This window comes from Rutilus rutilus, assembly GCF_951802725.1.
Source record: "Rutilus rutilus genome assembly, chromosome: 14".
Taxonomy (NCBI): domain Eukaryota; kingdom Metazoa; phylum Chordata; class Actinopteri; order Cypriniformes; family Leuciscidae; genus Rutilus; species Rutilus rutilus.
Window position 1 is genome coordinate 31,770,081 of NC_140219.1, and position 10,674 is coordinate 31,780,754.

Here is a 10,674-nt window from a genome sequence, read left to right on the forward strand (position 1 = left end):
AGTGCTCGTCTCTTTTCTGCCACAGCTTTTAATATTAAGTCATTATGTTTACACATTGTCATCTATTGCAAGGCAAACCATGTTACAAATTTACTATAACAGGATTGAAATAGCGCATTGAGGTGTAACAAACAACTATTTACAAGACTGTCACTATTTATGATTGATAGACGGGGTTCAGGCTTTTTTTAAAGAGTATTTACGCAAAAGGAAATTTTTGCGCGTTCGTCCCAGTCATCTCACAACGTACCTTGTCTTAATTTTATACGCATACAAGCTTTCTGAACACGCTTTAGTATCAGTGCTCGTCTATTTTGTTATGTTAATTACCTCGTTAGTAAACCAATAACTGCAGCACAGTTTGAATCTCCTCCATACTTATAAATGTGGCGCTCAAAACTGATTACTGTCCGTCGCAGACTGGGAGGAGCAGTTGCGCGCAGTTTACCTTCCCGGTACTTTAGACCGCGGTGTAAACGCAGAAAGCAACCGGTCTGGGGCAAAAAAGGTTCCTGGGAAAAAAGTTCCTGGGACAAATTGTTCCGGGTAATTTCGGTGGAAAAGCGGCTAATGTGTCAATGGGGGACCCCCCAGTCCCCCCCCTCCCCCCCTCCACACACACACACAGACAGACACACACACACACGCGCGCGCACACACACATTGACAGCCTCACTCTAAATAGGCCAATATATATTTTATTAAACTTATTTTGTTTTACATTATTAAATTCTCTTATAATCTTTTTTATGCTACAGATTATCACTTGATTTTTTATTCAGTTCATTGAGTACATAATATGCTTGAAAGCACAAATAAAAAATAAAGATAAAACTATACATCCAGTGTGTCTTCAGAAACTCCACCCTCTTACAAAACCAACCAGGAAGTGACTAGTCGTTATTTCTGCCTTTCATTTTTACTGAAAGCTAAAACGAGTCAGTGTTGTGAAGAACAGAGGAGGACACATTATATTATAGCATTTTTGTTTATTTCTGAATTAACCCAGATGAGATTTTGATTGTAATAGTTATTTACTCTTTAAACCAAAGTTCAGAAAGTGAAAGTAAATTGTAGATCATTGGATCTTTTACAAGACGAGGAAATGGATTCAAAATCTGTGGAAGAGCTTTCTTGTCCTGTTTGCTGTGACATCTTCAAGACTCCTGTTATTCTGTCCTGTAGTCACAGTATTTGTAAAGAGTGTTTACAACAGTTCTGGAAAACTAAGAAAACTCAGGAGTGTCCTGTCTGCAGGAGAAGATCCTCAAAAGATGATCCTCTAGTTAATCTAGCGTTAAAAAACTTGTGTGATTCATTGATAAAGGATGGAAATGAGAAACGTTCATCAGGATCTGAGGAGATCTGCAGTTTACACAGTGAGAAACTCAAACTCTTCTGTCTGGAGGACAAACAGCCTGTGTGTTTAGTGTGCAGAGACTCAGAGAAACACACCAATCACACATTCAGACCCATCAGTAAAGTGCTTTCATCTTACAAGGGAAGACTAATGTGTTTCATCTCATATGCTGAATACAGTGCTAAACATAGAGTGTTATTTGTGAACACAATAGACCAGAATTTATTTTTGTTCAGACTAAATCTCTGTGTCTCAAATCAAGCCTCTGTGGCTCCCTCTGATCACCGCATCAACATCGCTTGAGTAGGGGAGAGCGGGGCACAAAGTAACGCTTTTTGACTTTCTCAGTTTGTGTAAATCTACTTATGGTTCAGAGTATTTATTTTTTTCCCACATTCATTTCCCACATGTCTAGTACAATTGTGTGTTTTTGTTTTATCAATACAGTATATACTTTTTTCTTGATATACCCCGAAAGAATGGAAGTGAAATGTGACAACATGCCCCATAGGTGGGGTACATTGTAACATGTGTGGGGCACATTGTAACATGACCATATGACAGCTTAAAACGTTATCTGATCTAATAAAAAATATATACAAAACAAACTAAAATAATTATTTTCTAAATAAAATACAATTTAAAAACTTTTTCATATAAAATAATGGCAATTTTTAATAATTAAATATAAACTCATTTTTGAGTTTTGACTACGAACACAGGAAAACACAGCTATACAACATAGTTCAAAACAAATATATAATTAGTAATTTCTGAACATTGACTCTCAGTCTTTATTCACCTTTTTCTCACATTTTCTCAATAAAATTAATAAAAGTATAGAATAGAATAGAATATTTCTAATAGGGGCACATTGTAACGCAGTGTGACAACAGTATTTAAAACAAGCGTGTTACAACTAACCCCGCGCTCCCCTACTTATCCATTTCACAGACTTCATTTTCCATGATCCCGTACCTGGTGCTGATTACACACACCTGATCCCTATCCCATGGACTATTTAACCAGCACTCTCACAAGCTCTCATTGTGAAGTTTTGTTTTGCTGTGGCTCACATCTCTGAGCGTTTTTCTCTGTTTTTGATTTCCCTGTGTATGACCCTGGACTGTGTACCTTGTAATATTCTCTGCTGCCTGCCTACTTACAGTACCTGTGCTCTGTCTTCCTGGATTAAGTCTGTACTGTTTGCCCTGACCCACTGCCTGGTTTGTGATTACGTCTCGGCTCTGCCTGTCGCCGTTGACTGAACTGTTTGTTGTACGAGTATCTCTTTTAATAAAGCTGCAAATGCATCCTAACTCTGCTGACTCAGCGTTACACTCTGATTTCCTACTGATATAAAATTCTACACAAAACTTTGATCCTCTGATGTTCGAATCTTCTTGAATGTAACAGCATTGGCACAAAACATAGAAAATATTTTTTTTTGTCATGGGTTATTAATGTGTTTTCATTAATAATATGTGATTAATTACAAGACATACCAAAAAGTGACTGATACTAACATACTTTCTCTTTCTGTATTTGTATTTGTATTTGCACAACCACAAATTTACAACTACATGGATATAATAATTAAGAATTGGCCATTGAAAAAAAAAAAATTTGTTTGGTAAAAACATGATTTATTGACGTTCATCCTTTCCAAATAATATATAATTAAAAAATATATCTCCTGCAATGTTCAGACACAAATGCTTCCTGAGAATGACCCATTCAACATATAAATAATATAACTATAAAAACATCCAAACAATGTTTAAACCTCTTAGAGCTGCATAAGTTTCACAGATTTTCATCTTAACCTGTAGGAGGAATTTAATACAGCACTGACGTCCTTACAAGACCAGCTCAAACATGGAGAAGAAATGAAGAAAAAGTGTGATGAAACAATTGAACACATCAAGGTGAGGATATAAAGAGTTAAATACTCAACATTCACACACAGAGTTTATTATTGACATTAGTGGAGTGTGTGTTCATACAGCGCTGACTGAAGTGAATGTGATTTGATTTCAGTCTCAAGCTGAGCACACAGAGCGTCAGATTAAAGAAGAGTTTGAGAAGCTTCATCAGTTTCTCAGAGACGAAGAAGAAGCTACAATCACTGCACTGAGAGAGGAAGAGGAGCAGAAGAAGCAGAGGATGAAGGAGAAGCTGGAGGAGATGAACACACACATCTCAGCTCTTTCACACACAATCAGAGACATGGAGGAGATGATGAAAGACAATGACGTCTTGTTTCTAAAGGTGACAAATCAATCTGGCTTCATTCTCTGTGCATAAAACAACTTGTATAGAGAGACTCACTGACACTGAGAGTGTTTGATAAGATATTAAAATGTTTTCAAACTCTATATTTTCCAGAACTTTAAAGTCACGATGGAAAGGTGAGTGAGCTGCTCGTATCTCTTCTCTCAGTGGATCTGAACTCAAATTCACTGCAGTTCTGATTCCTGAATGTTCCTCAGAGTCCAGATCTCACAGCCGGATCCACGGATGAGTTCTGGAGCTTTGATTCATGTGTCGCGTTATCTGGGTAACCTGCCGTTCAGAGTCTGGAAGAAGATGCTGGAAACTGTCCAACACAGTGAGTCTCAGCAGATTTGACACCAGTGCAGGGGCTCGTTCTTCGTACGTTGCTTATTACATCCGAGATCAAATGACACATCCAAGATGATGTCATCGTGCGAATCATGATCTGGCTAACTCGGTTCTTCGAACACACTTGCCGGATATGATTAGTATCGCTGGATTGAGTTATCTGAGATAATTGCGCGTTCATGCGCTGGTTAAAAGGGGATATGTATCGATAGTAGAAACATTGATCAGCAACGCTGCTATTGGCTGCTCAGCGTGGCCAAAGAGCGCGCTCAGATTTTCTCCTCAGCAGAGCAAGAACTAATAGTCGAAGTTTATTCTGAATTTTAATGTTTAATCAAAACGACAGGGAACACCTCATAGTCTGCAAAGGCTGTAGGCTGTAAATTAAAGTGGAGCTTGTTACCCCCTTGTTCTGTGTAGTTACAGGGTAAGTGTAACTCCTGCGGGCTGTAAATTAAAGTGGAGCTTGTTACCCCCTTGTTCTGTGTAGTTACAGGGTAAGTGTAACTCCTGCGGGCTGTAAATTAAAGTGGAGCTTGTTACCCCCTTGTTCTGTGTAGTTACAGGGTAAGTGTAACTCCTGCGGGCTGTAAATTAAAGTGGCGCTTGTTACCCCCTTGTTCTGTGTAGTTACAGGGTAAGTGTAACTCCTGCGGGCTGTAAATTAAAGTGGCGCTTGTTACCCCCTTGTTCTGTGTAGTTACAGGGTAAGTGTAACTCCTGCGGGCTGTAAATTAAAGTGGCGCTTGTTACCCCCTTGTTCTGTGTAGTTACAGGGTAAGTGCAGTAAATATACAATAAAGGATCCATTTAATTTCTGAGTTTTATTTTACAAAAAAATAGTCTTTTCTACAGTATACTCAAACAACAAAGTAAAACATTATACCCCCCCCCTCCCTTTATTTGCTTCTCTTGCTTTTCTTCTTCTTTCTTTTCTTGCTCTTCTTTTTCTTAACTTCCACTGGGGACTCTGAAGTTGAGGAGTTGATGGAGTCCCATTGGTCTTGCTGCACTGCAAAAATATGAATATATATACATGCTCTTAGCAAGCTACACCTTCAATTTTAAGTTGTCGAACAATCCTCCACTCTAAAACATTTTGTGCCACCTGATATTACTGTAGTAGCTGTAATTTTGAAAAAAAACACATTTTGGTGAAGTTTGAGGCAGGTCATGGGGGGGGGTTTGTGATATTTTATAGTGATAATGACTGTAGTGCAGCAGAACATGTTTTAAAAAAAGACATAGTTGTTCTGACAGCAACAAAAAACAAAAAATCATGAAACACAAACATGAGGGCTGTGGCACTATAGGAACAGTTTATCTCTGTGCCATTGCAGATGGGACACCAGACTTCATCTTTTCAGTTTCCTTTTTCAAAAAATCACACTCATCTTTGAGCAAGGTGATCTCTGCTTTAAGAGTGATAATCTTATCTTTGAAAGAAAGAAAGAAAGAAAGAAAGAAAGAAAGAAAGAAAGGTTAGACGTTTAAATTTAACTCCTGCTCTACTCCAGGGCTTATACTTGTGACCAGTGGCGGATACAGAACGTCATTAATGGGTGGGCCTGGTGAATATACGGAGGGGCCTCGGTTTTTTAAGCTTATATACACGACCAGTGGCGTAACTTTGCGCGAGCCACAAGAGAAAACACTATATCCGCGCCACTGATCGCAGCGGCAACGAGCACTTTGATCACTTGATTTAAAAAAAAAAAAACACATTTCAGCGCTAGATCGTCTCTTATTTAAAAAACGAACGAAATGAATGCTCTTCCAGTTAACTGGAGAGGTTTTATTTATTTGTAGAATTGGTACATTCGTGCCGCGAGATGTTTTAAAAAGTGGTGGGGACAATATCGAGTTACAAAGTAAAGATCCGCACACCGGAGAGCTCCCATTCACAAATTTATTTACTTAAAATAACTTAAAATAAATTTGTGAATGGGAGCTCTCCGGTGTGCGGATCTTTACTTTGTAACTCTATTCTATATGAGATCCAGCACCCGAACCTGACTGGGATGTGCGTTATTTTATTACTCCCTGGGGACAATATCGACCCTGGCAAATTACGCCTGTACACGCCTGATAAATATGTCAACTATAGAAGCAGATCGGTGCTTCGGTAGTGAATTTAAATAGGCCTATGCCTTGTACTCATGTCAGTCAGCCCCCGGCTGCTTTAGACCTCATCTGTCTGTTACGCGACTCGCATGTAGACTATCACAACGTTAAGTCAATGCGCGCACAGAGAGCGGTGTTGTGTGATAGCATCACTGGACTGACACGTGATATGCCGACATAATATTTTTCTTTTGTAGCTATTTTTCGTATTTTTTACGAAATTAATTATTATTATTATTAAAATTAAAAATGTAATTTGTTTTTATTAATCTGATTGGGTGGGCCACCGGTCAATCTGGGTGGGCACGTGCCCACCCAGGCCCACCCATAAATCCGCGCCTGCTTGTGACCACTTTCCTATTTTTTAAAACATCAAATTGAAGAACTAAAAATCACTGGTACTGTTATAAATGCACTTGTTAAAGGATTAGTTCACCCCAAAATGAAAATTTCCTAATAATTTACTCACCCCAATCATGCCATCCAAGATATCCATGTCTTTCTTTCCTCAGTGGGAGAGAAATTATGTTTTTTGAAGAAAATATTTCTGGATTTTTCATCGAAACGATAGGTGATTTTTTAAATAACTTTTAAAATAATTTATAGACTTTTTACCTTCAATAGTTCGGATTGAGCTGATCAACAAACGGACAGGGAACTACGTCATCACGTTGAAAGGTCACGCCAGCGCCGCCCGAAGTACCGCCCCACTGTTTACAATGCGACCGTACGTAGGGTAGGAGGATAGTTCAAATAGTATTGTTTGCGATTATATAGTAATAGTATTCAGTGAATATGAATATGAATTGTATATGAATAACATTCTGATGAATATGAATAGTAGTTCAAATAGTATTGCCGGCGCAGGCGTACCTTTCAACGTGATGACGTAGTTCCCTGTCCGTTTGTTGATCAGCTCAATCCGAACTATTGAAGGTAAAAAGTCTATAAATTATTTAAAAAAAAAGAAAAAAATATATATATATTGTTTCGCTAGATAACAACCTCTTCTTCAGCTGTGATCGCGTACAGCCCATTTAAACACTTCAAAGACTTTTGAAACTGCATTGATTTGGACTTAAAAACGATGGTAACCAATGAAGTCCATTGTTAGACGAAAAATCCAGAAATGTTTTCTTCAAAAAACATAATTTCTCTCCCACTGAGGAAAGAAAGACATGGATATCTTGGATGGCATTGGGGTGAGTAAATTATTAGGAAATTTTCATTTTGGGGTGAACTAATCCTTTAACAAGTGCATTTATAACAGTACAAGTGATGTTTAGTTCTTCAATTTGATGTTTTAAAAAATAGGAAAGTGGTCACAAGTATAAGCCCTGGCGTAGAGCAGGAGTTAAATTTAATTATATAAATGGGTATAATGTTTTACTTTGTTGTTTAGTATACTGTAGAAAAGCCAATGTTTTATTAAGTTGTTTTATGACATTTTTTTGTAAAATAAAAGTCAGAAATATAATGGGATCCTTTATTGTATATTTACTGCACTTACCCTGTAACTACACAGAACAAGGGGGTAACAAGCGCCACTTTAATTTACAGCCCGCAGGAGTTACACTTACCCTGTAACTACACAGAACAAGGGGGTAACAAGCTCCACTTTAATTTACAGCCCGCAGGAGTTACACTTACCCTGTAACTACACAGAACAAGGGGGTAACAAGCTCCACTTTAATTTACAGCCCGCAGGAGTTACACTTACCCTGTAACTACACAGAACAAGGGGGTAACAAGCTCCACTTTAATTTACAGCCCGCAGGAGTTACACTTACCCTGTAACTACACAGAACAAGGGGGTAACAAGCTCCACTTTAATTTACAGCCCGCAGGAGTTACACTTACCCTGTAACTACACAGAACAGCCCGCAGGAGTTACGCTTACCCTGTAACAACACAGAACAAGGGGGTAACAAGCTCCACTTTAATTCACAGCCCGCAGGAGTTACACTTACCCTGTAACTACACAGAACAAGGGGGTAACATGCGCCACTTTAATTTACAGCCCGCAGGAGTTACACTTACCCTGTAAATACACAGTTGAAACGGGTAACAAACACTACTTACCATGTAACAATACGAAACAACACTATTTGCACAGTAATTACAGAGAAAGGTACTCTTATTAAAAAAAACAAAACAAAAAAAACTTTTAATTACACAGTATATTTGCCCTGACATTTAAGTGTCATTGCAATACAATGTGATAAGGTAAGTACTAAGTACTACATGGTACGTTCTAAATTAAAATCATAGCAGAAACTTTTTTTTTTGGCTTAACGTTAAGTAGTTTAGTAAGAAAAGCCAATAAATAGCATTGCCAATGTTTTTCGAAATCAGCTGTTTATAAAATTGTTTCAGATTCAATTTTTATCATACTGTGCTTACATACAGCCATATATATATATATAAGTTTAATTTACAACCCACAGATGTCAAAATTACCCTGTAACTACATTGCACAAGAACATATTTTGCCAGAAATGTGATAAAAACTTTTATATACAACAGACGTACAATTTTTGCCTGGTATATATTAACAGAATAGGTACCTGTTAGTTTTAAAATAATTACATTATAAATAATTTGCTTGTATATCTGGTTGTACCCCTTTATTACCCAAAACTTAACATATTGTTCCCTTATACCTACACGGAGGTACACTATAATTACAGAAACATACACCGTAATTTCGGTTTACTTACGAAGTTCTTTGCGGGTCGTAATATAAAGTGTTACCAAATAGTGTTTATTGAATACTGATATTAAACATGAAGCCTCAATCCATTCTGACAGTAACTGAGAGACCATTGTGATGATTTATGATTTATTATTTATGAAGTCTTTATATGTCATTTACATTTCTAATACATCATATTTCATCCTGTAATCTGATGTTATTCTCTTTGCAGCTCCGTTGACTCTGGATCCAAACACAGCAGCTCCTCGTCTCACACTCTCTGCTGATCTGACCAGTGTGTCGCTCAGTGATGTTTATAAAACACTTCCTGATAATCCAGAGAGGTTTAACTGGTATTTGTGTGTCCTGGGATCTGAGGGCTTTAACTCAGGAACACACTGCTGGGATGTGGAGGTTGGAGACAATACATTCTGGATTCTTGGAATAACCACAGCATCAAACCAAAGGAAGGGAAAGGATTTCTTTGACTCTAATGTCTGGCATGTGCGATACATGAACAGCAAATACAGCTCAGAATCCCCAGAGCAACCTGAGACGGTCTTTACTGTTAAACAGAAGCTTCAGTGTCTGAGAGTTCAGCTGGACTATGACAGAGGAACAGTGTCATTCTCTGATCCTGTAACTAACACACATTTACTCACATTCACATCCACCTTCAACGACACAGTCTTTCCATTCTTATATAATCACTGCACAACTTCTCCTCTGAGGATCTTACCAGTTAAACTCTTTATTACAGCAGAAAATCACAGTTAAATCTGCTTCTGCTTCTAGACTAATTCAGTTTTGTAAATTATACTTCAATAACAATACTGTAATCAAAGGGTCTCATTGATCAATCACACTTAAATGTATTTTTTTGCTGCATTTGTGGATTCGTTGTCAGTTGTCTCGGAAATACAGTCTAACCCTAACCTACACTTAAATGTAAAATTTAGTAACACTCATGTGTTTGGCTGTCTGTCTTTGGGTCCTGTGCTGCCCTGATGGTGTTTGGCTGTCTGTCTTTGGGTTCTGTGCTGCCGCTGATGGTGTTTGGCTGTCTGTCTTTGGGTCCTGTGCTGCCCTGATGGTGTTTGGCTGTCAGTCTTTGGGTTCTGTGCTGCCACTGATGGTGTTTGGCTGTCTGTCTTTGGGTCCTGTGCTGCCGCTGATGGTGTTTGGCTGTCTGTCTTTGGGTCCTGTGCTGCCACTGATGGTGTTTGGCTGTCTGTCTTTGGGTCCTGTGCTGCCACTGATGGTGTTTGGCTGTCTGTCTTTGGGTCCTGTGCTCCCACTGATGGTGTTTGGCTGTCTGTTTTTGGGTCCTGTGCTGCCACTGATGGTGTTTGGCTGTCTGTCTTTGGGTCCTGTGCTGCCGCTGATGGTGTTTGGCTGTCTGTCTTTGGGTCCTGTGCTGCCCTGATGGTGTTTGGCTGTCTGTCTTTGGGTCCTGTGCTGCCGCTGATGGTGTTTGGCTGTCTGTCTTTGGGTCCTGTGCTGCCGCTGATGGTGTTTGGCTGTCTGTCTTTGGGTCCTGTGCTGCCACTGATGGTGTTTGGCTGTCAGTAGAAGGTGTGCTGGTTGTCCCTAGAGCTGTAGGCACCTGCTTTATTTCAGGAAAGACATTTGAAAATAGAAATGTATTTGAAAATTGTGTTATTTGTTAAGTAATGTATCCAAATGTGCTTAATGTTACCGCTGTGTTTTTTAAATTGAAATGGCTTGTTGATGGAGGTAACACAGACTCCTCTCCTGCTTTGTTTTCTCTGCCTCCACTTCTCCTTCAGGATTTGGTGCTCCTATGAAATTAAATGTATAGTAGACTTCATATATATTTGTACAAGTTTATTTTTTATGTAGTAGTGTT

The 10,674-nt window shown here is 38.7% G+C and overlaps 1 protein-coding gene across 1 annotated transcript; it reads left to right on the top strand.

The window, feature by feature from the left end:
• Nucleotides 1-942: 942 nt before the first annotated feature.
• Nucleotides 943-10,007, top strand: LOC311304113 (E3 ubiquitin-protein ligase TRIM35-like). Its single transcript, XM_084430974.1, has 6 exons — nucleotides 943-1,483; nucleotides 3,193-3,288; nucleotides 3,401-3,631; nucleotides 3,749-3,771; nucleotides 3,844-3,971; nucleotides 9,037-10,007. The coding sequence occupies exons 1-6, from the start codon at nucleotides 1,106-1,108 to the stop codon at nucleotides 9,579-9,581; spliced, it is 1,401 nt and encodes a 466-aa protein (XP_084287100.1). The 5' UTR covers nucleotides 943-1,105; the 3' UTR covers nucleotides 9,582-10,007.
• Nucleotides 10,008-10,674: the final 667 nt, after the last annotated feature.

Excerpts from the sequence above, each read along its gene's own strand:
- LOC311304113 (XM_084430974.1), top strand. The coding sequence starts at position 1,106 with ATGGATTCAAAATCTGTGGAAGAGCTTTCTTGTCCTGTTTGCTGTGAC. Across the intron at positions 3,289-3,400 it reads AAACAATTGAACACATCAAG|TCTCAAGCTGAGCACACAGA; the intron begins GTGAGGATATAA and ends ATTTGATTTCAG. Across the intron at positions 3,972-9,036 it reads GCTGGAAACTGTCCAACACA|CTCCGTTGACTCTGGATCCA; the intron begins GTGAGTCTCAGC and ends TTCTCTTTGCAG.